The sequence below is a fragment of the Schistocerca serialis genome, chromosome 8 (genome assembly GCF_023864345.2).
Source record: "Schistocerca serialis cubense isolate TAMUIC-IGC-003099 chromosome 8, iqSchSeri2.2, whole genome shotgun sequence".
In the NCBI taxonomy this organism is placed as follows: domain Eukaryota; kingdom Metazoa; phylum Arthropoda; class Insecta; order Orthoptera; family Acrididae; genus Schistocerca; species Schistocerca serialis.
The window spans coordinates 335,379,736-335,407,586 of record NC_064645.1 but is presented as its reverse complement, the minus strand read 5'-3'; the positions used below and the strand labels follow the sequence as shown (position 1 = coordinate 335,407,586).

The following is a 27,851-nucleotide window of genomic DNA, read 5'->3' as shown; positions in this document are numbered from 1 at the left end:
GCTACGGTCACAGTTTCGAATCCTGCCTCAGGCGTGGCTGTGTGTGATGTCCTGAGGTTAGTTAGGTTTAATTAGTTCTGAGTTCTAGGTGACTGATGACCTCAGAAGTAAAGTTGCATAGTGCTCAGAGCCATTTGAACTGTTTGAACAGTTCACCATGTGACTTTGAAATCCCCAAGGAGCTAGTGAGAATAGTGCAAACTTGTATGCAAGGGACAAGGGCAGCAGTGTTTTTCAGAGGGTTCACATCAGAAACTTTCGAGATTGAAAGAGTCTCGCAAGGTACCCCTTAAGTGTGAGTTTGCAAAAGGCTGATGATGTTTGCAGCATTCAACACCCAGCATATTATCTACCATGCAACCCCAATATTGGTATCCAGTGGTGAGCACAGCAAGAGGCTATGGAGCATAGTCAAACTACTTAGTCAATTAGTAACTCACAACAGTGCTGCAGTGGTAGTGGTATTGATACAGAGTAGAGCAATGACAATGATAAGCTAAGCAAACACTGTATTATGTCCACAACAACAGTTGCTGAAGTTGACATTTCATCAGAAAGGAACCCAAGGAATTTCACAGATTGAGAAAGAAGTGGTTGATGAAACATTAGTGTTTCTGCAAAATGAATTAGTGGAACGTGTGGTGTGATATATACTTGACTGTGGGTACATGAGGAGTACATTGATGATGATATGTGCTTAGCAAGTGAAAGTGATATTGAAGCAGACAGGTGTTGAGCCTTGTAGTTCATCATCCTTGCCAGATGGGAAGCCACAGATCCAATCTCCAGTGAAACATAGTAAAGGGCAATCACTGTTCAAAGAACAGGTACTAATTATAATTATGTATGTGGAAGATCATCCACAGCATAGTAAAAAATGAATTATGTACAGATTTTGAATAAGACCACAGCAATAACTCTGTAATCCATAAGAAAAACTTTGGATGTTTCCAAGGGAGGACAAGGTGCCCTTGTGACAAAAACCAGTCTGGTCCTTTGTCTTCACCCCTCCTCCTGCCCCTTCAGCTCTTCTGCCAGAAGGATCCCTTGGCTCTGAAAGCTTGTAAGAGTGAAACCTATTTGTGTGTGTGTTCTCCTGTTGCTGCTTGGTGAGTAGATTATTTATCTATCCATTTACATCATATTGTCAAAAACTGGTGTTTGCATGTTTCAAGGATTCTCGATACAATTTACAGGATGTGCATGAGAGTGAACTACTATGTTATGCACATCAAATAGTGTGCAACATAGATTACAGTGATTTCAAGACAGCAGTGGATGATTGCATTACTTCAAACAGTGCTGTAGAATTGGAAGATGTAAGATACAGAAATTTCAAACAAGGCATCAACTTGTCAGTGCACAGCAAACTGCGGAATTGGCCCAAAAACATGTTTTTCATCTTGAATTATTCCCTCACGGTGGTTTAAATGTGTGTGTAATCAAGGTTTATGAGTTGCTTCAGACAATAAGGGTATTGTTATGGCCTTTTAGATTTCTTCAGCATATTTCACAAATTGTTTTTTTGAAACTTTTGATAAGTGTCACGCTCACTCAAAGAAATGTAATGAATCTTACTTCAATACACCCTTTCCTCCCTCAAACACACACACACACACACACACACACACACACACACAGAGAGAGAGAGAGAGAGAGAGAGAGAGAGAGAGAGAAGAGGGGGGGGGGGAGAGAAATATTAGTGCTGTTTTTGCTTATGCTATATGGATACTCCAATACACAGTCAACTAGTAATGTGCAGAATAAAAACTTCTATGTCTAAATGTTTTTTCTGTCAGGGCAGAAGTTTGTGTAGAGAATGTACACCCTATCGTGCACTGATGAGACAAAATATTATATCACTGCCCTCCAAGAGATTTAATGCCACTTTGGGATGCATTAAGTAAATCATATAAGTGAAGCAAAGAATAAAAAAATGATATGAGCTTCAAATTATGAAGTCCACTGAAATAATTGACCTCACAGGAGGCTGATTGTGATGGTGTGGCACAGAAGAATGAGTATTTCAGAAAGGCGGAAGATGGTTAGCTGTTCATATACTAGTGTCCTGAGTACCTATGGCAAGTGTTGAAGGACCGTGAAACCACGAGCAGGCTACAATGTGTTGGACATTCACACCTCATCACTGTATGTGAAGTTCAGAGAATTGGCTGCTCGGTAAAGCAGTATAGACATAATCTGTGGCAGATATGACAACAGAGTACAGTGCTGGAGCAGGAAAAAGCGTTTCGGAGCACACTGTTCACACATAGTTGAACACGATGCTCTGGAGCAGACGATCTCTATATTGACTCAACAACATTGTTAATTATGTTTGTAGTGGGCAATGTTTCATTCAGATTGGACGGTGTGTAAATGGAAAGTTGTCACCTGATCTGATGAATCATATTTATTGCTACACCAGTGGATGGATGGATCTGGGTGTGCCCTCATCCAGGCAAACAGCTGCTCAAGACATGCACCTCACCATGGATGAAGTCCATTCAAGACAGTACTGTGCTGGGAGAGGGGGGGAGGGGGAGGTGGGGAGGTGGGGACGACACTTACCTGGGTTTCCATAAGACTGTAGTAATAATTGATTACAATACAACAGCTGTGAACTAAGTGGACATTAATTACAGACCATTTGTACCCATTCATGCTTGATGTCTTCCATGATGGTTATGGCATCATTCAGCAGGATAAGTGTGCATGTCACAGTTCCCAGATTGTGCTACAGTGATTTAAGGAGCATGCCAGTGAATTCATGTTGATTTATTAGCCATCAAATGCACCTGAACTAACCTCATTGGAACATATCTGGGATGCAGACACCATCTCCATGCCCAAAAACCACCAGCTCCTAATTTATGGAGAAGGGGACTTGTGCATAGACATCTGATGCCACAAACCTCTAGAAATGTATCGGGGACTTTTGTAACAGAATAAAGGACTGAGGGACAAAATGTATTTTGTTCTATTTGTTTCTGTGGGTTACAAGGAAAAGCAACAATAAATGGTTTGATTCAGACCAGTGTCTAAATGATAACAGTAAAAATTTCAGTTATTTTATGCTACTGTGTGACAGAATCACAAATAATTTCTCATAACATTGAAAGAGAATTTACAAACAGTAGAGAGAAGAGATCTAATAAGCAACCATCATAGGTAAAGCATTGAGTTTACTTTCCAGTTATTTATAAAACACAGTTTTAAAATGACAGATGTCAGAAAATTTATAAATGGAAGAAAAAGAGATGATTAACCATGTGTGATTAAGATATTGTGTACCAAAAAGTGATGATTTCACTTATTTCAGAGAACTATATATAACCAACAGCTGGATATACACTGCAGAAGACAGTCCTAACCTGTATTGTCATGAAAGGGAAATATCTGCCTCCAGCACATAAGTAAAAACAATAATACATTAGCAAATGAGTTTCCTGGAGCATTATTAAATAGGAAACAAATAAATACAGTTATATTTAGTTGTTATTAGGAATGAATTAGATGAACACAGTATGAAATTATTTTCCAGTTTCAGTTAACTGTTTTAACAATAAAAAATAAAATGGAGAGGGGATGGATAGTAAAAGTCAACTAGAGATCCCTTAGAAATACTCAGGCAGAGACTGCAAGAAATCTTTTAGGAACTTCCATTTCAAGGGTACAATCAGAAAAAAGATTAGAAAAAAATTAGGTCCCTAAAAATTAATACTTCACCTGCCAATATAGCTGATTTAGCATAGTAATGGAATAATTGGTGGTTTAGTAATCTGAGCTATTCTAATTTCAAGAAGAATGTTTTAACAATTAAAAATCTATCTAAAGTGATAAATGCACAATGGTCAAGAGTGAGCATATGATTTGTCAACAATTTTTTTCTGTGGTTAAGTGCTGCTGGTTATCAGAGCTAATATAACAAAATGTATGAAAAACAAACAAACACTCACACACACACTCACACACACACACACACACACACACACACAGGATCAGATGTCATGAGATACAGTGTCAAGGTGAATGGAAGAAAGTGTACAAGCATAAAAATTGACATATGTCATTTTCTTTATTACAGTTTGCTACTCATAATCCATACTGGCATTAAGTCACTTACCAAAATCTGCTGGGTTGTGGTAACTGGGACAGTGGAGGCCGTGAGAAGAGAGAAAAGGAACAAGGCCTTGAACACTTCCTTGATAAATACATTGTCCATCAGTCAGAATGTACAGATGGTCAAACATTTCAAACAGTCTTGCACTCGGTTGGTGAATAGTACAGATGATGGTGCGCCCACCACGTGCCAGTGATTTGAGCAGCGAAAGGCACTGGAAACATGAAGCACTGTCGAGTCCACTGAAACAGAGTTGTGCAATAGTTATTATTCCCGTTAATGTTGTCATTTTTCAAAAGAAGTTATAAAATTGAATTTCATTTGTTCTTTATTACTTTCATAAACATAAATGTAAAATCTGTTCTTAGGCCCTGATAGGCACATCAGTACTGATTTACTGCCATGTCATCCACTGCCAATGGTGTCAGTGGATGCAGTAGGGAGGGATGTGGGGTCATCACATTGCTCTAGTAGCTGTTTCTAGTTTTCGTGACCTTAGTATGATGACTTGCCGTTTTTGATTCACACTAACATAATTGGGAATGGAAGATAATATACAAAAATATAAGTTAATTTTTTATTATGACCATCATATATATTAGAGTCACAGTGCTAATATCAGTGTACTTCTATTTAATCATCTGCTGTAGATATATCTTAAACAACTCTCACATTAATAACTCTTTGGTGGTCTGAAGCTATTTAAGAAAGCTTTATTTGGTCATTAGTGTTGCAGTTGTGCCAGATGCAGCTGTTAATCCTGAAGAACTGAATATAATGTTAAGAAAAATAAAGGGAAATCCACTGATGATTAGGTAACTCCAATGTAAGTATCACAGAAGCAAAAACAATAAATTGGATTTTGCTCTAGGCAGAATCTTTATAAAACATTTATTGTTTAAGCAAATTTGGGCACAAGTATTGAGCTATCATTATTAGATATCACCAAATAAAAGTATCAGAGAAGCAAAAACAATTAATTTGATTTTGCTCTAGGCAGAATATTTAAAAAAAATTATTGCTTAAGCAAATATAGGTTCAAATATTGAGCTTTGATGAAGAAAAATCACTTCTAGAAGTTCATCCTATATTCTACATATACAACATAAATAATAAAAACTGAATACATCAGCTTTTGTTAAAGAAACACAGCAAAAAGCTGCATGTACCTGATACTGGGCAAACATCAACTGCTCCCTTCAACATACATGAAATTCAATAGAACATTTCAGTTTATACATTTCAGTTATACGCAATAATACGTGGAAGGTAAAACATGATCTTAATTGTCCATTAACAGTCACATGAAGTTAATGGTATATAAAAACAGTTCTTATCTAGAAGTAAAACTTCAACAATTTTGTCTATGACAGAGATTCGTAGAAATAATATAAATTCCTAATCGAACAATAAGTTAAATAAGGCAAACAAAACCATTCAGACATCCAAAAACACACTCATATGACAATGGTGAGGCTAATTATTGGTTATTGATTATTGAGAGCAGTTGCTTGTGCTGATGGAGATGGGAAGAAGTAGAGAAGGATGGAGGAAGCAATAGGTTGGCAGTGGGGTAGTGTGAAGTGTGAGGCAAGTCTTCTGACAGATGATTCAGTGACTGCACAAGATGGAAGGAATAGAGTGGGTAGAGCCAATAAAAGGTATAGTGGGAGGGGGGGAGGGTGGGAAAATGAGGCAGGCTGAGATGAAGAGGCAGACAGGGAGGGGGGAGAGTAAGGGATAAGGGAGAGGGGTGGAAAAGGGAGACAGAGAGGCAAGGAGGGGGGAGGGAGAGAGAGAGAGAGAGAGAGAGAGAGAGAGAGAGAGAGAGAGAGAGAGGGAGAGGGAGACGGAAGGAGGGGGAGAGAGAGAGAGAGAGAGAGAGAGAGAGAGAATGAATACCCGGGTCATGGGGGAGAAGGAGAAGTGGTGGGGGAAGGCAGTACAGCACATGATCTGGACAGCAATGGAGTGGTGTGAACAGAAGATGGAAGGTTAAAGGTATGGAAGGACAGTGGGAAACAGGTTAGCAGAGGTCAAGACCAGGGGTTTGTGAGGGTGCAGGGTAAGTTGGACAGGTATTTCCTGCCTGCGTAATTCAGAAACACTTGTGCTGGAAGAGAGTATTAAAATGGCACATAGAATAAAGCAGCTGTTGAGGTCATTTGCATTGTGGGGCACAGCATATTCAGCAACTAGATGGTCAGGTTTTTGGTTTTCCACAGTTCGGCAGTTGCCATTCATGTGAGCAGACAGGTGGTTACTTATTGTACACACAGAGAATGCTGTGCAGTAATTACAGCATAGTGTATATACAAAATGGCTGCTTTCACACATGGCCCTGCCTTTTGTTGAGTAGGAAATGCCGGGAGCTGATATATGGAATGGTTCTTGTGCCCAGACCAACCACAATGGAATTATCATGGAGTACAGGATTGGGTTAGGGACAGTATGTTGAGAGGATGGCTGAACAATACTTTGTGTGATGTGGGTAGGACATCCCTCACCTCAGGGAGAAAGGAGGTCAAAGCTGTAGTGAAGGATGTGGTTGAACTTTTCAAGGCCATAGTGACACTGCATCATCAGAGGAATGCTGCTGAGTGGCTGCTTAACCGATTTACTGTTGTCAGAGGTGGAGATGGCACAGGAGATCTTTTTATGGATGAGATGGACAGGATATTGTGTGTCAGTCAAGGCTTTGGCAAGATTGTCAGTATATTTTGGCAACTCTTGCTTTCCATAACAGATGTCACATTCACCATTGGAAAGGCTGTAAGGAAGAGACTTTTCAATGTGGAATGAGTGACAGCCTCCTCACATCCCTCAGCTCAGTAACTAATTTTAGTAATTGATAATCGATAATCAGTCTTGCCATGGGAGTGTGTATTTGGCTGGTTGTGTGTCTGAACATGTGTACTTTTGCTACAGAGTATGAGCCAAGACGTGGAAAGCTTGTGTAAATACTGTTTTCTGTTTCATGTGTCTATGTACCACACATCAATCCACTGTAGGTGAGTGGTTGCATCTCCCTTATTTTATGTAGAAATAGAAAATAGTTGGAAACAGAAGTGTGATTTCATGTCGCCCCTTCCCCTTTTCCTAAACAGCTTAAAGCTGAAATTTTTAAGTTAAAAATGCACATATCTTCTAAAGTCCATTAACCTAGTGCTCAAGCAGAATCCAAGCTTGGCTCAGCTACACAACTAGGGAGCCTGCACACTAACTTTGCACTTCACGGGCAGGTAAAAATATTTTTAGGCTTACTGTACTATGTACATATAAAACAGTAACTAATTATTCTATCTTCACTTATGAATGCTACCTTCACATATGATTGGAAGTGTCTGTACCTGGTAGGTTCATCAAAAAACATCACTGGTGGGTTATTGACAAGTTCAAGGGCAATAGACAACCTCTTGCGTTGGCCTCCTGAGAGATTAGCTGTCCTAGTATTACTGCATTCCACCAGGCCCAACATCTCAAGGATTTCTTCCACCTGTAACATGTAAAGTCAATAAATTTCATGTTTATAGCACTTGCAATTTTCCAGATTACTGCCCTCTGCTTGCAGTAACAACTGAACAAGGCAATGCTGTATTGCCATACGACTACACTAAAAGATGAATTTAGTTAGGAAATGTTTCTGAAGAAAATGTTTATGTTGGTAATTATGTATAGCATTACTTTAATGGAACTGATTGCTGATAATAAAAATTGGCTGTACATGAACTGTAAGACAGAGATTTACATTGCAAGGCACAGAAATATTTGTCACCTAGAGCTTGTATCCTTAGCTTTCCACAGGCATAGAGAAAAGTACCAAGTATCTATGCAGAATAAATTAAAAGAATAACTTACTGTCTATCCTTATGCTAACTACGTTGTTTGGGATCGCAAATCCAGATTACTAGTAGAACACTTAATAGTGGAATGAGTGAAATTCTCAATCTGCAGCAGAACGTGTGCTGATATGAAACTTCCTGATACATTAAAACTGTGTGCGGACCGAGACTCGAACTTGGGACCTTTGCCTTTTGTGTGAACTTGCCCGTGAAAGGCAAAGGTCCTGAGTTCAAGTCTCAGTCTGGCACACAGTTTTAATCTGCCAGGAAGTTTCACTTAATAGTGGGAAAGTCACTCAGATCCCAGGATGATGGGATATAAAGATCTTAGTCTTCTTTCGTTCTGACAATAGATGGGTCCCTCTCATCCTAGGGTCTGAGTGACCTGCCCTCCCAATTAACTTTCCCCACTCTGTTCCCTTCTCCTCTGAAGGAAGTACTTTTTATACCTTAAGCTAGAACATGGTTGTTAATTTTTATACACAATGTGTTAACTGTAAGTTGGCCTTTTGCCAGAAAGGGTGGGGGGGGGGGGGGCGGTGCTTGTAATGGAGGAGGCAAGCTCAGCCTCCAAACAGACCATCACAGGGGAGGGGGGGAGGGAGGATGTGTGGGGGGAGGGTGTTGGGAAATAACCCACACACAGACAGGCATCTTAATCTGTTGTTCATGCTTCTGTGTGAGCATGGAGGTGAAGATCATTCAAAAGTTGTTTGTAATCAAAAATGACTGTCTTATGTACTAACATGTTTAATAAAGATCTCAACTGCAGCAATAACATTTGAAAATTACATGATCAAATAGTAACAAGAATTTATTAATTTCATGGCCTTCATATATCAGATTTTCTATTTTTTTGTCTAGTTGGTATATGCGTTCCTCACATGTCTTTGAATTTTCCACTGTTTTGAGTATTTAGTTTATTGTTGGCAGTTGAAAAGGTTATACATGTTTTTGACTGCTTAGCAAATTTTTACTTTCAAAAAAGATGGACAAAGAGTGTGCATTAAACATTGTTTGAAAAATGGAATAAAGTGCAGCACCACATTTGAAATGTTGACCATGGATGTTGCATATTTATGAGTGGCACAATCATTTCAAAGAGGTTTAAGAAGATGTTGAACATGACAACTGCCTTTGATGCCCTATCACATCAATTACTGTTGACAAAATGGAAGAAGTAAAGAAAATGGCTCTGGAAAATTGCACACCATCAGAGAGGTTGCTGATGATGTTGGAATATTGTTTGACTCAGACCAAGCTCTTCTTTCAGATGTTTTGGGCATGAAACCTGTAGCAAAGCTTGTTCTGAGACTGTTGAATTTTGACCAAAAACCACATCACATAGGCACTGCTGAGGAATTGCTGAATGTAGTCGAAAACAGTCCAGAACTTCTAAAGTATGTTATAACAGGTGACAAAACATGGCTTACAGTTAACACATTGTGTGCCTGTTAGCATTACAGATATTTCACCTTCTGGAGTAAGAACTGCCCAATGATTCTGTCTTATAATTTTGTAGCTTTTCTCAACAGATTTTCCATTTTCAGATAATGCACTTAATAATGCTCATCATTATAGACTGTCACTCCTGTAGATCTAGATAATTGTCATCCTTTGGCAGTTATCTATACACTCACGTGAATCAAGCAATTTTAGATTAACAACTGATTAATAGAGCCATAAAGGTAGCGGTTTTCTTAAAGTAGCTGCTTGTCTGCTAATTCTACAAGAAATTTGTTTACATCATAATTAAGTACAGGCAGAGTGAAACAGATTAACATTAATGTATATAATAGCAAATATAGTAATGCAGATAAAAAAAATAAGGACATACTCTGCAGAACTGCTGAAGAAAGGAACATACAGAAAACACTGACAAGAAAAAAGGAAATGATTATAAACATGTGATAAATCATCAGGGAATAACTTCCATGGTAATAGAAGTAGCTGTGGAGAGTAAAAACTATAGGGGAAATGGAGACTGAAATACCTCCAACAAATAATTGAGCACATATGGTGCAAGTGCTACTCTGAGATGAAGGTATTGGCAGAGCTGATGGACCACATCAAGCCAGTCAGAGAACTGTTGACGTATAAATAAAATAGATATAGCCAGAAGAAGCCATTTATGATAGTTATCTTAAGACTGTTACCAGATGTGCCACCTATTGCTACAATTATCCCTTATATGGTACCTGTGTTATGTTCTTCCCTGAAAGACAGAACCATGTTTCAATCCTTCTTACTTTCATAGTTGTCCTTATAGACCTATGCTCTCAAAACACCCTAGTACTATCTATGTGTCTCCTCACAAACAAGAAAATAATTCATAGGCATTTAGATTATCGACACAATCAATCATTTTCCTGTTGCCTTCTAAACCTATTCATGCTTAAGAAATATGATGGGTGGTTATAATTAAAGTGCAGCCACTGACAGAGGTCCACTGCCAGCTGTTATTATCATATGGCAACAAAATATGGTAGATATTCTACAGCATTAATGCAAAAACAATTCTCACTGGAAGAAAAATAGTTCCAATTTTGGCCACCAGGAGAAAATCTGAACTGCGAATGCAAGAAAAATGTATAGAAATGTTTCCATATGTAATGGATTTGGAATGGGTCATCGGCAGAAAAGTTCGAATAAATGAGAAAGGCATAATGTTGATTTTATTGTTAACTGCTGCTTACACAGTTTGTTCAATATGAGCGCTGAAAATATCAACAAGATGCTGCATCTGTAAAATAATGTGATCAACAGTTGCTTGTAGCAGTCCCAGTGGAACCTGACCAGTTTGTTCCTATACATGCCCATTCAGGTCAGTCTGAGACCAAACATGTCCCTTGTAAATCCGTTCTTTTAGATATCTCCAGACCCAAAAGTCACACAGATTCAGATCATGTGATCATGCATCTGGAAAACCTCTGGAGATAACACATTTGTCGAAGGTTGTATGAAGCAAATCACACTGGGCGAGCATTATGGGGTGTTCTCCATCTTGCATGAACACAATGGTTTCCACACAGTTGAACTCTTCCAAAGCAGAAACCACATGCTTTATGAGGATAACATTCAGACCACATGGTACACCTGATAGGCCACATCTGTGTGTGTTGTCGTCAAAGAAAAACAGACCGCAAATAAAGATGCTTGTGAATCTACACCACACAGTCACATATGATGTGTGCAATGGCTCTTTGTGCACAACATACAGTTTAACAGTATCCCAAATTCAGCAGTTCTGCATATTCACTGCACCCTATAGTGTAAAATGTGCCTCATCGCTCCATAGAATATTGGTCGGCCACAAGTCATGCTGAGCAAATTCAGAACTTTGCTGTGAATCACGAGGTTTCAGTTGCTGCATCATCTGGATGTTTTACAGGTACCAGTACAGAACAGACTGTAAAACTTTACATGCTGTTGACCATAGGATGGACAATTCTTGTGACACTGCATGAACACTAGCACTATTTGGGGCATGTGTTGCATGGTCAGTCGCAGCAACCTTGTCAACAACTTCCAATGGTACAGGATGCCTTCCTCTTCCATGTGCCACACCAAGCTCACCCATGTTTTTGAATTTCAGTGTCATCTTCTTTAAACTATTTAATGACATCAGGCCTCACCTCAGACCTTTCAGTTGATGATATTCTCTCAGTGCAGCACTGTAATTGGTGCCATCAACATAAAATAGTTTCTCTAACAGTGCAAATCTCTCTTCTCTTTAGCTATAGCATGAACTCACATTATGGCTTGTTTAATGGCAACATGGTTGTCATACCAACATAAAAACAGTGTACAACACCGGATTTGCACCTTGTGGCCACAACTGGAACTAATTTTGTGCCAGCATATATTAGTTTCACATTAACACATTAGCATCTCTACCAAGTTTCACTGCCATAGGATAATTGTAGCCCACATTGGCCCTCCCTGGGTAGCTGCACTTTAATTGTAACTACGTGGTATATTCATGGCTACTATTTCCTAACTGAAGTTTGTTGCATATGAAGTTATGGTTTTGAAGTGGAACTTTATCAAAGTAGGCCCCATTTAATATGATTCATTTGTCTGAATCATATAACAATATATAAATCTGTTTCCACATAAACATTATGTTTGTATTGGAGAAACTCCTCAGGGACATTCTTACACATTTCACTCAAACATACACTGCCAGCATGCACTTTTTCTCAACAAACAACCACTGAATAGAAAACTAAAAATATCAAATTTCTGCAAATCCATATTGTGAATACAGCTGTATTTAGTGTTTAAAGATGGTTGTGTGTACATGATTTATTCCAAAGACTTAAAAACTCTCCTTCAAAATGAAGTTTGTGGAACATGGTGAATAAATGAATAAATCGGTCATTGTGGAAAGAAAGTTTATCTGTATATCACTGACATTTACAAAAAATGAAACTTCTGTGCAGGGAGAATAGAGGAGGCCACTTTTTGAATTGAATGTATCTTTTGGTGTTGAGTAGTAACATGTAGAACTCAGTTGCTTGATTTCTTGTGTATGAAAGAAAATTTTATATTAATGTAAACTCCTTATTCATAATGGCATCACTTACAAGTATGCAAGTGCTACACTCCAGTAGAGCTCATTCCTGTTACTATTGGCTTTTCATATATGTTCACAAATTTCACTTCTCAGGCTACAGTATGACAATAAATTTCCTTAAATATTGTTCATGGATATTGTTAGATCCAAATATCCCACTGATGTTCCTGGCTATATGTTTTATATTTTTGTCAACTTTAAATTCATGATATAAGATTGTAAAATCATGTAACACTCATAATGTGGAAAATAAACACTGGTGCATCAGCACAATTCTAAGGAAATGATGCTTCTGTACAAGAGGATTCATTTGTGAGACATTTTTGTGACATACATGTTTAGATGTTTATTAAGTAAGAGAAATGGCACAAAGGAGAGCCTTATCATTCATGACATCTTCATTTGGTTAACAAGGAGAAATTCTGACATGTTTAAAGGACACCACAGGGAGACTGTGAAAGTAAGGCATAATGTTACCCGTTCATACCATTTTGTAAATCCTGAGACTTCCTTCATACTGATCTAAGACTATATTACTCCTGTCAACTTATCCTCCAAAATAAAAATGGAGCTCAGTAACCACAATGATCGAATTCCAGGACTTACAATATACATGACAATAAAAAAGTTGTTTCTTCTACTAATTCATTAATTTTTTGTGTCCCATGGATCTCATCAAGAATGAGAAACTTTAGGGATATGCAAAGATCCAAGTTTACATTAACCAAAGAGAAGAAATATTTATAATTTGTTAATCTTATTGACAATAAACTACCACTATACTTTGTAATGTTGTTGGTGTTTACCACAAATAAATGCAGCCTGTTTTGGGGAAAAACTGTTTTTTACTCAGTTTTATTAAATGGTTACTGTTTATCATCTACTTATGGCTTAAAATTTGCATCAATAATCAAATAAAAATAGTTATCTATATCTGTCACAACACAGCCTTAATGTTATAGCTCACATACAAGTTTCAAGGGATAAATGAAAGCAATGTAAGAGATTGAGAAATATTACAAGACAATGGCTTGTGAAGTATCAGATTAGCTATAAATGTAAGACCTCTGAATATATTCTTACTTTTGTTAAACTTGTTTCCTTTAGTTTGTTACAATAATTATAGTGCACCACTTTATTTATTTTGTTTTTATTTTTCTAATGACATACCACAACTTTCTTAGCACTGCGTGAAACATCCTTTCCCAATTTGAGGTTTGCAGAGATGTTCATGGCCTCCATGACTGTCAGATGTGGCAGCAACTGGTCATCCTGCATTATGTAGCACGACATTTTTCTAAAACGCCGCAGCTGCCTTTCTTTCCCATTAATCCTCACTGAGCCTGTCAAGTGGGATGTCCTGTGAAGAGAACAACAGAAACAAAATGAATGATATGTCTATGATAAGAAACTAATGGTAAATTTCATTTTGAATTGTAAATTTAATTCAATGATTGAACACTAGTGCATATGTTTGGGAAGATGCACAAGAGAATGGATCAAATTGAGTTTCCAGTTTTACATGAAACTTCTAGGAACATTTTTAAGCTTATATAAAATAAAATATTGGTTATGTGAACTTCCTATCTTACAAAAAAGACCTGCATTTTATAATCATAATTAGGGCCTACTAGTATTGAGCAAATTTACTAACTTATTCCATAATGTATTTTTGATCAAGTGATATCTGAGCTTACCAAAAGTTTACAGAAAAGTAGCAACTGATTAATGTAATTATACCCAATATCAGAAAGATGATGTGCATAAAAAGTAAGGAAAAGGAAAAATGTGTTTTACTGAAACTCAAAATCAGAGATTCCAAAATATGAGGCAGTCTGATAACATATTTCCCAATTTGTATCATGTTTGATTAGTAATCTAAGAGTGTACAGGTTTTAGTTGTACCATCAGGGCATTTTTTTCATTATTTTTGAAAATGATACAGGAGATCCAAAATTGAGTATGAAATCATTCCACACACTTATTGTGTGTGTGTGTGGTTTGAGGTTTTTGGGCACTAAACAGCATGGTCATCAGCGTCCAAACGCATAGAAACAGGAACACATGCGGTGAAGGGACGAAGATGGACAGTGAACAAGGAGAACGTCTAAAAGATGCAGACCTGACGCAGTTCCAAATCCTCATGTACAGAGGCAAAACAAGAGGAGAAGAAACACACTAAAAAAGGAAAGGAAACACAAGGAAAAGAGAACAGAAATCAAAGTGAAACAAGTAGGTAATTGTGACTGGTGGACCTCTTACCTAAAACCTGGGTGTGCCAGTCACCCAGCAGCACATTAAAATCCTCTCCCTAAAATCCGAGGCAACAAATTGGACAGGACACAAAACCGTAAGACCTTAACCACAGTCGTCGTGTCATCTTGCAAAATAGAGGGCAAATCCGGTGGCAAGGAAACCACCGCCCTCTGGTCAGAGAATAAAAGACAGTCACATAAAATGTGGCGGACTGTAATCTGGATGCCACATGAACTGCAGATTGGGGGTCCTCCCGCCGGAGTAAAAAACCATGCATTAAGGGACTGTGCCCGATTCGGAGGCGAGTGAAGAGAACCTCATCCCGCCTGCATGACTGGTAGGACGTACCTCATGGCCGTGTGGTGGCCTTGACCAGACGCAGCTTATTTTCACCAGCTGCCAGCCACTCCTCTTCCCATTGACGCATAACACGAAAACGCAAAAGGGTGGTAACAGCATGGAGGGGGACGGCACATTCAACAATGTGAGGGAGGGAAAATGTATCTTTGGCAGCCACATCCACCAGTTCGTCACCCCTAATACCCACATGCCCCGGCACCCAGCAAAACGAAACCTCCTTCCCCTGCCATTGCAGGTGGAGTAGGGCATCATGGATGTTCTGGACGACCGCATCCGCTGGGTACAAGTGTTGCATGGTCTGAAGGGCACTCAGGGAGTCAGAACAGATGAGAAACTTAAGACTGGGAACACTTATTGAACATGGCAGCCTTGTCACCTGTAGTGAATGTGTTATTGAGAAATTCTTGACCTTTAAAAAACAAAATGACAACATGGAATGCTCAAAGTAATAGTACAAATAACAGTGTCATACTTGCGTAATGATGTAATGCCACTTTGTCTCAGACACAAGAGAAGTGTCTTTAATAGGAGAAAATGAGGCAGGTCTGACACATACACACACAATATAGAAAATATAACTTAATCTCAAACTTCTGAGTTTTAAATAACTGCTTTTCCAGGGAAAGAAAAATTTTGTGTCACGGTTAATTGATGAAAAAAAAATGCTTACAACTGTTTTCCTTCACTTAGTGCCTCATTAGCCACACATTTTGAAGCAACTTTTTCTTATTTAGTATCTGTGAATGCTGTTCTTTTCTTTTCCTGTTCCTTATCTATCTCTTTTTTTCTAATAAAAAAATATGGTTCAAATGGCTCTGAGCACTATGGGACTTAACAGCTGAGGTCACCAGTCCCCTAGAACTTAGAACTACTTAAACCTAACTAACCTACGGACATCACACACATCCATGCCCAAGGCAGAATTCGAACCTGTGACCGTAGCGGTCACGCGGTTCCAGACTTCAGTGCCTAGAACCACTCGGCCACCCAGGCTGGCTTCTAATCAAAAACTAATTAAAAGTTCTGAATGTTAGAACATGAACTGTGGGGTGTAGTAGTAACTATTAATGCAATTGAAATGCATACATAAAACATAGAATAACTAGGAGCAACATGCTTAATGATAATAGACAAGCTTTTCACATGGGAAAAATTACTTTCTTATTTCTGTAGAATGCTCAGGGTAAAAGGTAGGCACATTGTTGGTGAATGATATATAGCAGACCTAAGGTGACTCAGAAATATGTTACTTACTTGTAGCCTGCAAGGCTGTTCATAAGTGTACTCTTGCCTGCCCCTGAAGGCCCCATGATGGCTGTCAGTTCACCAGAGCGGAACTTGCCATTAACACACTTCAGAATTGTGTTGTACCCTGGAAACAAAGGTTCCATAACAATGAAGCTTCTCTGCAGTAGGCAGAATAATGAAGCTAAAGCAGAAGTGACAACTTTAATTTATGGCTTTAGCATGTCTTTCATTTCTTTTTCTGAAGCTATCCTTCGTACAATCATATAAAATCAATACAACAATTTTTTATGGGGAAAAAGACACTTGCTTTACGAATTGTTTATTTTTGCATTCTTGTTCTTGGGTGTTATTAGTCTGTTGTGTAGCAATACTTGCCAAGGTGTTGTTGTCCACACAAACTATAAAGAATTTTAAAAAAATTAATTGTCAATACTAAATGTACAGGATAGTTCACTCATAATCAAAGGATGCTAAAATAACTAATTAGCATATGGATCTACAGTGGGGTCAAATTTAACAAAATTTTAACTGGTAATCAACTATATTTTGCAGTAACATAAAATGGAGAGTAGCTGATGTTTGTATGTTCATTCAGTAGTTGTTCAGGAGCATTCTGCCAGGATCACATATCTCCGGTATTTCAAGCAGTGGTAGTTTCTGCTTATTGTGTATATAGTACAGTATTTCTGTACCTGCTGCAGAACTATATATGGTCTTCAGACAGTGCTGCACAAATGTGGAACCTGTTTTCTGCAGGTTCTGAGGAGTTCTCCAAGCATGGAGCACACTGATATACCGTTTTTTCATGTCGTCCTCAAGCAGTTCACTAACAGTGCGAGTAGCAGGCCGTCCAAGGGAGAGGGCCAGATCGGGGCGGAAGCACCTCCATGCACTCACACCGCTGTCAGACTACGTCCGCATTCTGTTCTGTGCTCATGTAAAAGCAGGGCCTGGACAGGGTTTAGTCTCTTAATTGATTTCAGAATAAGAAAACAAACTACACACAATACAAATCAAAGCGAAGTTCACAGACATATCAGCAAGGGGCCCAGCTACAGAAAGGAAAATTTCATTCTTTTATGGACAAATTCGAAGTTGTTTTTTGCCAAAATCGGCGTTATTTTTTGCCAAATTCGCTGTTTTTTGCCAAATTCTGTCGTTATTTTCCAAATTCTTTGTTTTTATGGCAAATTCCTTGTATTTTTGCCAAATTTGGTGTTATTTTTTCCCAAATTCTGCGTTACTTTTTGCCAAATCTGGTGTTATTCCTTTTCCAAATGCAGTGTAACTTTTTTGCTAACTTATGTGTTCTTTTTTTGCCATATTGAGTGTACTGTTTTTGCCAAATCCTGGGAGTCCAGTTTGGGTACTTTCCTCTACTAACGAAGGTCACTAGATTGTGGGCCGATCGAAGGCTCAAGACCCGAAATCTAAAGAGTTGTTACTGCTCGAGCAATTCGAGTCATGCTCAAGCAGTACACTAACCTCCGATCTCTACCGATATCTTACGCAACGACAAATCAGGGACACCCTCTACCTAAAACTGGCACATTTAAGTGTCTGCATAATAAATACCAAAGGAAAACAAGAAATGCAGTGAGTAGGGTGCGGCAGTTACCCCTCTTGCGGCCCTCGGGCACGGAGTAGGAGAGGTTGGTGAACTCGATGTCGACGGGCGGCCGGCTGGGCAGGTGACTGAGCACCATGGGCCGGCGTCCGTTGGCGGCGTCTGGTGGCGGCGGGGGCGCGCCCTCCTTGTTGGGCACCTTCTTGGCCAGCACGCCGGGGGCCGCGCTGGGGCACGCGCCTCCGCCCCCGCACGCGCCCGCCCCCAGCATGTGCTGCAGCGGCGAGTCCAGCGACGGCGCCGAACCGCCCCGGCTGCCGACAAAAGCACCGTCTCTGTAGCAAACACTTTTCATTTAAGGGAAACGCTCGATAATGAGCTGAAACTTATGACAACACTGAACGTCACCTGCTGGCACAGTATGCAGGTGACGCAGTTAGCAAAGTACATAAAGTGTCCCTAAAAGAATGTCCCAGTCATGGTATTACAATGCCCTGACGAGTCATAGGACAGCGATATGCACGTGTACAAATGGCGGTAGTCTCGCTTACACAGGATATAAAAGGGCGGTGCCTTGGCGGAGCTGTCATATCTACCGGGTGATCAAAAAGTCAGTATAAATTTGAAAACTTAATAAACCACGGAATAATGTAGATAGAGAGGTAAAAATTGACACACATGCTTGGAATGACATGGGGTTTTATTAGACCCAAAAAAAACAAAAAAACAAAGTATTGCTAGACGCGTGAAATATCTCTTGTGCGCGTCGTTTCATTAGAACAAAAAAAAAAAAAAAAAAAAAAAAAAAAAGGTTCACGAAATGTCCGACAGATGGCGCTGGGCAGCAAAATGTCAGTGACTGCGCATGACAATCGTGTATAAAAGGAGCTGTAATGAGAGAGAGAATCAGATGCACCAGCAGTCGCAGCATGTTGACGTTACCTGAAAAGGCGCTTTTAGTGAAGCTGTATTATCAGACTGGGGAATATGCTAGTTCAGCGTTACGATCCTATCGCCATAGGAAGGGGATGCGAACGGGTAAAGGTCCGTTGGCAAATGAAGCTGTGGCGAGAATAATTTCGAAGTTCGAAGCCTCGGGTTGTTTAGACGATAGACCCCGTAGTGGCCGACCGAGGGCTCCACCCCATATTGCTAGACGCGTGAAAGATTTCTTGCGCGCGTCGTTTGGTGGTGATCGTGTGCTCAGCCGCCACTTTCGTCATGCTTGGCCTCCCAGGTCCCCAGACCTCAGTCCGTGCGATTATTGGCTTTGGGGTTACCTCAAGTCGCAAGTGTATCGTTATCGACCGAAATCTCTAGGGATGCTGAAAGGCAACACCTGACGCCAATAACTCATCATAACTCCGGACATGCTTTACAGTGCTGTTCACAACATTATTCCTCGACTACAGCTATTGTTGAGGAATGATGGTGGAGATATTGAGCATTTCCTGTAAAGAACATCATCTTTGCTTTGTCTTACTTTGTTATGCTAATTATTGCTATTGTGATCAGATGAAGCGCCATCTGTCGGACATTTTTTGAGCTTTTGTATTTTTATGGTTCTAATAAAACCCCATGTCAGTCCAAGCATGTGTGACAGTTTGTACCTCTCTATCTACATTATTCCGTGATTTATTCAGTTTTCAAATTTATACTGACTTTTTGATCACCCGGTATTTAGATGACTCACGTGAAAAGATTTCAGACGTGATTGTGGCCACACGAAGGGAATTAACAGATTTTAAGACATCCCATTTCGGAAATCGTCGAGGAATTCGACATTCCGCGAGCCACAGCGTCAACAGTGTGCCGAGAATACAAAATTTCAGGCATTGCCACGGACAACGAAGTGTCGGACGAGCTTTCCTCAACGAGAGCAGTGCAACGCTGCGCCAAATAACCCAGAAATCAATGTGGGACGTACGGCGAACGTATCCGTTGGGACAGTGCGACGAAATCTGGCGTTAATGGGCTATGGCAGCGGGTGCCTTTGCTAACTCCACGACATCGCCTGCAGCACCTTCCCTGGGCTCGTGCCGATATCGGTTGGAGCCTAGATGACTGGAAAACCGTGGCCTGGTCAGATGAGTCTCGATTTCAGTTTGGTAAGAACTGATGGTGGGTTTTGACTGTGGCGCAGATCCCACGAAGCCATGGACTCAGGTTGTCAACAAAGCACTGTGGTTCCATAATGGTGTTGGCTTGTTTACATGGAATGGACTGGGTCCTCCGGTTATGTTCGGTTCCTTGGAGACCATTTGCAGCCTCTCATAAACTTCGTGACCCCAAATAACGATGGAATTTTTATGGATAACAACGCGCCATGTTACCTGGCCACAATTGTTCGCGATTGGTTCGAAGAACATTCTGGACAATTCGAACGAATGATTTGGCCACCTAGATCACCCAACATGAATCCCTTCCACCATTTACGGGACGTAATAGAAGAGGTCAGTTCGCGCACAAAATCCTCCACCGGCAACACTTACGCTGTTATGGGCGACTATAGAGGCAGCACAGCTCAATATTTCCACAGGGGACTAGCAACTATTTGTTCATTCCCTGCCACCTCGAGTTGCTGCACTACACCGGGAAAAGGAGATGCGACACGGTACGGAGATATATCCCACGACTTTTGTCCCTCTGTGTATTATCGACTGTAAGAGTTGTTGAGTGTTGAGTGTTGGTTCAAGGTCACAATTATAGAGCAACCCAAATACCTATAGATAAATGACCCAATAGATAAAGTCAGGAGTTCCATGATCCTTTTCGTGGATGATGCTGTTGTACACAGAGAAATCGTGTCGCTAGAAAATCCAAACGAAATGCAGGACCCCCTGCAGAGGATCGCCTTTCGGTGCAGGTAGTGGCAACTGATGCTCAACAAAAACAAATGAGACTTATTGAGAATCCACACACAAAAAGATTGTTACTGTTTGATTACAAAACTGTGGAAGAATCAGTGGAAGCAGTTACTTTCATAAAATATCTAGGAGTATGCGTACAGAGCTATTTGAACCGGAACGACCACATAAACTTCATCACGAGTAAGGCAGATACCAGACTGAGATTGATTGGAACGAACCTCAGGAATTGTAGTACACCAGCATAGGAATTAGCTTACAAAACACTCGCTCGACCAATACTTGAATATTACTCTGCAATATTGGATCCGTATCAGACGGGAATCATAGAGGAAACAGAAAAGATCCAAAGAAGGGCAGCACACATTCATTTAGTACGCGCGAAAGCGTCGCGGAGATGCTCAGCCAACTCTAGTGGCAGACGCTGCAAGAGAGGCGTTCTGCATCACGTTATCATCTATTAAATTCCCAAGAGCATACATTCCTAGAAGAGACAATCAGTTTATTGCTTCCTCCTGCGTATATCTCGCGAAAAGACAATGAACATAAAATTAGAGAGAATCAACCCCACGGCAATCGTTCTTTCCATGAGCCACACGCGAGTCGAAAAGGAAAAGGAAGAAGTGACATTGGTAAAAGCATCCTGCGTCACACACCGTAAGCTGGTTTTCGGAATATGGCTGTAGATGTAAACAAAACTGATCCACAAAACTGCATTTGAATATTCTTGACATCGATATGTTGTAATATTTTAGAACATTTCGTATTTTGAGCTAAAACATTGTGTGGTAGGCCGAGCGATTCTAGACGCTAAAGTCCGGAACCGCGCTTCTGCTACGGTCGCAGGTTCGAATCCTGCCTTGGGCATGGATGTGTGTGATGTCCTTAGATTGGTTATGTTTAAGTAATTCTAAGTCTAGAAGACTGACGACCTCAGATGTTAAGTCCCATAGTGCTTGGAGCCATTTGAATAGTGTGGTATTTCGAACAGAATGCCCTCCCTCGTACCAATCAGCAAGGGTTTCGAAAACAAAGATCAAGTGAAACCCAAATCGCACTTTTCTCACATGACGTCTTGAAAGCCATGGATCAAGACAGTCGGGTCGATGTAGTATTCGTCCATTACCGAAAAGCATTTGACTCGGTTCCACCTATTAATAGTAACTTCAGACTTCTCGCAGATGATGCAGTTATCTGCAGCGAAACTGTGCAAATATTTAGTCACACCTTGATAAGATTTGAAAGTGCTGCAAAGATTCGCAACTTGCTTTAAATGTTCAAAAATTCAAAATTATGCACTTCACAAAACGAAAACAGATAGTATCCTATGAATATACTATAAGTGGGTGACAGATGGAATCTGTAAACTTACACAAATACCTTGGTGTAACGCTTAGTAGGAACATGAAACGGAAATATCACATAGTCTCAGTCGTCGTTAAAAGAGGTAGCAGACTTCCTTTTATTGGTAGAATAATAGGAAAAAACAATCAGCCTGTAAAGGAGATTGCTTACAAATCACTCGTGCGACCCATCCTAGAATATTGCTCAAGGGTGTGGGACCCATATCAAATAGGATTGGCAAGGGGTATACATAACGTATACAGAAAAAGGCAGCACGAATGGTGAAAAGTCTGGTTGGCTCATGGGAGTGCGTCGCAGAGATGCTGAAAAACGTAAAGTGGGAGACACCTGAAGATAGAAGCAAACGGGAGAGTCTCACTTACATGTCGAAATAATAGAACTGGTAGACTCTTAACGGAAACCATCCTGAGAAAGTCTACTATCAAAGTTTCAAGAACCCACTTTAAATGATGACTCTAGGAACATATTATAATACCCTACATTTCGCTCCCGTAGAGTTCGTGGGGGCAAGGTTAGACTGATTACAGCAAGCAGAAACATTTCATTTTTCCCACGCTCCATATGTAAATACAAAGGGAAAAGATCCAATAACTGGTGTAGTGGGACGTACCCCCTGCCATATGCTTCATAATTGTACTCAGAATGTAGATGTAGATGCAGATATAGATGTAAGCGCGTGCACTAGTGCTGATTTGTCGTTTCCTCGGTCGCAGTGGCACAGGCGGGAAATGGTTACTCCTGAGCATGAACTGTTTTGTGTTCTGCTGTTTGCTAAGAGTGAATTTGTAATTCCAGTTCAACGTGCTTTTTGTTTAAAGTTTAACTGTTATCTTCCATGTGGTAAAAACACCTGCCGATGATTACAGTCAATTCGAAACGCCTGTATATGCATGTAAAGCGAAAAGGACGGGATGACCTAAAATAAGAAGTCTACTCGGAGTGCAAGTGTTGCTTTTCAGTTGACAAAGATGACAGTGTGAAAGGTTTTAAGGAAATGTGTACACATACATCCATAGCGGTTACAGTTGGTTCATGCTTTGAACCCAGGTGACTGTTACGTACTTTACAACTTTGTAGGTGAAGTGTTGCATTAGGAAGATGACTTTGTTGATCGTCTGGTGTTCAGTGAATAGGCAAGGTAGGGTGGTTGGTTGCTTTGTGGGAAAGGGACCAAACAGCGAGGTCATCGGTCCCATCGGATTAGGGAAGGATGGGGAAAGAAATCGGCCATGCTCTTTCAAAGGAACCGTACCGGTATTTATCTGAAACGATTTAGGGAAATCACGGAAAACCTAAATCAGGATGTCCGGACGCGGGTTTGAACTGTCGTCATCGTGCATGCGAGTACAGTGTGCTAACCAATGCGCCACCTCGCTCGGTCAGTGATGAGGCAACTTTTCATCTTAGTGGGAATGTAAATACCTATAATATTATATCTGGGGGTCAGAACAGCCTCATCAAACTGTACGATATCAAACAGAGTCCCCAAAATTAAACGCTTTCTGCGCTGTGTACCGACGTCAAGTGCGCTGATGCTACTGTAAAAGGAGTTGCTTATCTGGATACGTTACAAGAATGGCTCTTTCTCCAATTATAAGTTGTGCCGGAAAATTTCCTTTGGCAACAAGATGGAGTGCCTCCCCATTGGCAACTGTTTCCACGAGAGTGGTTTAACGTCAAAGTCCCTAATCGTTCGACTGCCCGCAATGCTCTTTTGCGCTGGCCTCCACGCTCGCCTCACCTCACGGCACACGATCTTTTTCTTTGGGTTTTTATGAAAGATCGTGTCAACGTTCTGCCACTACCTAAAGATTTGCCAGAATTGAGACCGGAACTTAAGAGGCTATTCCTTCCATTACTCTGAACTTGTTAATCAAACAACCAGTAACAACTCCTCTACAGAGACCTTTAGGAGTTAACACCCATATAAAAGGGAGTCAAATACTAGGGTACACAAGTTCTCAACAGCCATTCGCTACCGAGTGGCCGCCATCGTTTTATAAGGTTCTTCATATGTCTGTGAAAATAAACGCCGCAAGGCTACACAGCGGAGTACATTTTGGAGGAATTACTTTAATTCTGTATTTGGCAGAACATCTCCATCTTGAACAGTTTGAGTGAGAATGAAAAACAAAAGCAGTATGGGCAACGGGAATCGATACATAGGCCTCTCGCTTATGAAACTAAGCGCTTACTCACTTGGCTATGCGCGTCTTGAATTATACCGCCCATACAACGTAGGGTTCTATATATGCATGCTTAAAATTTTCAATCTCAGTTTTGTCGACAACGGTCCTGTTTACAAATGTTTAAGTCCTAGTCATGCCCCACACACCCCGTGAAAATGAATCAAATCACTGAAGGGAAGATTGTGCGGTCCCCTTGTTAGTAAAATACAGTCGGCAGAAATGGGATTTTTAAAGAGTGTTAGAGGATGTACGACGATGGATAGGATGCGAAATGAAGATATCAGGGAAGAATTAAATGTAGAATAAGTACATAATAAAATATTAAATAACAGACAGAAATGGACCAATCTCTTACAAAGAAGAGGTTCTCAAATGCGGATATTTGGAAGGGCAGTTCCAATTTCCGCATTCGTTTGATGACCAAGGAAAACCTCGCGAATGTCTTGGCCAGAACCGAGGGACTGGAATGATTTCATATTACTCCTGAACAATGTTGGCCATTACCCCAGACAAAAATTAATATCTGCATATGTGCCATCTGTCATTCCCTACTCGTAAGATTTGGGTGGATAGTTTTCCGGGCAAATATTCTGTGCGGCAGAAGAGGTCCCAATTGGAAATATTTGGGAGGGGATTTCCAGTTCTAACATTTGCCTGATGACTAAAGGAAACCTCCCGCAAACCATGATCGGAACTGGTAGACTGAACTTCCTTTTAATTTATCTGTGAGGCAACGCTGTCCCTTGTGTCAGACAAAAATCAAAAAGTATGTGAGCGAGGTCTGTGGGTGGGTTTTGCGTCCGTATTTGACCAGTTGTACATGTAGATCGAGCAGAACAAATTACACTGCGATCTTGCGTGCAATCGAGAGACAGGTAGATAGATAGATAGACTGACAAAAGAGAGAGAGACAGGTAGAGGGAGAGAGAGAGATAAGAGGGGCCGCTACACCTGGGAGACGTCCATGAGATGATGAGCGAACCTGATTCGGTAGACATCGGAGGGCCACCGACTGGAGACAGCGCTGGCCAGGAGCTCTGCTTGGCTGAGAACGCTGCTGACGGAGGAGCAGCACGTGGATGGGGTACGGTGCACCGGCGCCGTCAGAACGCTCTCCAGGCTCACGAACCTACCGCGCATTTTGGCGACGAGTTCGACGGGCACAAAACAGTCTTGCTGCGTCGTCGTTACCTGCCCCTCAATATACCAGTCCCACCAGAGACCTCCACTCACCAAATGCCAGTTTTTCCCCCGCCAAATTCACTGCACCGATTGTTGAGATGTATTTAACAAGGTGGATCAAACAGAACCACACCGATGAAGTTCGGAAGCCCAAACTAACGACTGCGTTATGGGGAAGTTGACTGGTTCACCAGTCCACTGTTTATCCCTAGTTCATGCACTTACACAGGTTCGTTTTCAACCACCAGTCAAGACTGTTGGAAACATTTCGAAATAGAAGCCTTTCCATTACACTGCGCAAAGTTTAGCAACACACAATGCCTGGCCTGTTGCCGTTTCTTGTTAAAAACTACTAACATGATTTTACTGGATTTTGGAAACACATCTCAACAGGCACTTGCTAGTTTTCAGTGGAACAATATCAGCAGCTTGTTTCAGCTGTCTGACCACTCTCATTCTTTTCTCCCCTGGGAGGCAGTCTACTATTGGAACAGGTATCGACGCTCGCACTGCAGGATATATGTACCCTGTTATGAAAGAGAACTGTCACTAATCCTGACTTATCCTCCCGCGATTTGGACACGGTAAACTAAAATAGCAATATTCTCGATAAATCACCAACAACCGCTGGTTCGCCACTGCGGACGTTCAAAGCGGAACCGCAGAGATAGAGGCGAAACGTGTGACTGTCAAGAGCTGACCGAACAGTACGAAGCACCACAGAGAGTGGTTGTTCTCGTCGCGGCAACACGTCCAGCGCGAGGTCTGCGGATGGAGGTGGAGCAGTGGTTACCGCCGCGCCGGGCCTCAGACTGCGGCTACAGCTGGGCGCACTCGCCGCCCCGACAACGGGGTCATGCTCTTAATGATTGGCGCGCCGCCTGCCGGACCAACTCCCACGGCCATTGCCGGCCAGACAGACCGGAGTACAGAGAGCGGCGCGTCAGCACACGTGTGCGCCATTGCCCGCTACCGTTGAGACAAGTTTCCGCTTCGCGAGCGGAAGTAATAGCGTCGTACTAAATGTGCACGGTAATTTCACCCGATGTGTAACAAACACAACATTGTCAAGGATGTATTATGACTGCGTGACTTACTGAAGCAATTAAACGTAATGTAGCGGAGGGTTCGATTTTGGGTCCGGCGTTATCGGCACGCATGAGACACTATGATTAATGATGAGTTCCAAAACGCAGCACATATAAATAGTTTATTCTGGCGATCTTACTTAGTGGTATATTGGTGACAGGAAGGTAGGGTCTAGTGTTTCGGATAGCCCTTGGGCTAGCGACTATTTGGATGCCCCGCAATGGCTTGGTTCAAATGGCTCTGAGCACTATGCGACTTAACTTCTGAGGTCATCAGTCGCCTAGAACTTAGAACTACTTAAACCTAACTAACCTAAGGACATCACACACATCCACGCCCGAGGCAGGATTCGAATCTGCGACAGTAGCGGTCGCTCGGCTTCAGGCTGCAGCGCCTAGAACCGCACGTCCACTCCGGCCGGATGATGCCCAGCACACAGATGGTCTTACTGTAATTATGCTACAGCATGGGGTCAAAGTTTGAATATTATGCACTTCCTCCAGCAAAGCCGGCCGCTGTGGCCGAGCGGTTCTAGGCGCTTCAGTTCGGAACCGCGCTGCTGCTACTGTCGCAGGTTCGAATCCTGCCTCGGGTATGGATGTGTGTGATGTCCTTAGGTTAGTTAGGTTTAAGTAGTTCTAAGTCTAGGGGACTGATGACCTCAGATGTTAAGTCCCATAGTGCTTAGAGCCGTTCGAACCTCCAGCAAAGGCAAATGGAATAAATCGTTCGGTTCTATTGTATTATATGTGGTCTATGGGGCGTCGTAAGAAGCTTATGAAGGCATCGTTTAGTTCATGGGCGGTTCTTGAGAAAACCGAAAAAAATGTTATTTTTTCTTTTTTTGTGTGTCACAAAACCGGGCCGCAAAATTGAAGATAGCTATGGCTAAAATTTTTGCGATATATTCCTAAAGTCCTGACCTCAAACAATCTTGAAAATTGTCGTGATATCTTTGTCCGCTTCCGAGGCACTGAGATTCAAAGTTACCCTACTTGTACAAACAAAATACGAGCGTAAACTACGGTGTGAGGCGAAACATACACTACTGGCCATTAAAATTGCTACACCACGAAGATGACATGCTACAGACGCGAAATTTAACCGACAGGAAGAAGATGCTTTCATATACAAATGATTAGCTTTTCAGAGCATTCACACAAGGTTGGCGCCGGTGGCGACACCTA

The 27,851-nt window shown here is 41.1% G+C and overlaps 1 protein-coding gene across 2 annotated transcripts in view; it reads right to left on the bottom strand.

Moving 5' to 3' along the window:
• Nucleotides 1-27,851, bottom strand: part of LOC126416332 (ATP-binding cassette sub-family G member 4-like) — a 456,004-nt gene that overhangs the window by 17,621 nt on the left and 410,532 nt on the right. The window contains exons 1-6 of one of the 2 annotated variants that reach the window (XM_050083998.1): nucleotides 25,376-26,344; nucleotides 18,024-18,286; nucleotides 16,412-16,529; nucleotides 13,712-13,901; nucleotides 7,471-7,616; nucleotides 4,124-4,362 (exon numbers count right to left, since the gene is read on the bottom strand). In XM_050083998.1, coding sequence (XP_049939955.1) covers nucleotides 4,124-4,362; nucleotides 7,471-7,616; nucleotides 13,712-13,901; nucleotides 16,412-16,529; nucleotides 18,024-18,286; nucleotides 25,376-25,533 — 1,114 coding nt within the window. In that variant the 5' untranslated portion in view covers nucleotides 25,534-26,344. Of the gene's footprint in view, nucleotides 1-4,123; nucleotides 4,363-7,470; nucleotides 7,617-13,711; nucleotides 13,902-16,411; nucleotides 16,530-18,023; nucleotides 18,287-25,375; nucleotides 26,345-27,851 lie in introns of those variants that run through there. The other variant, XM_050083999.1, reaches the window with a different exon arrangement.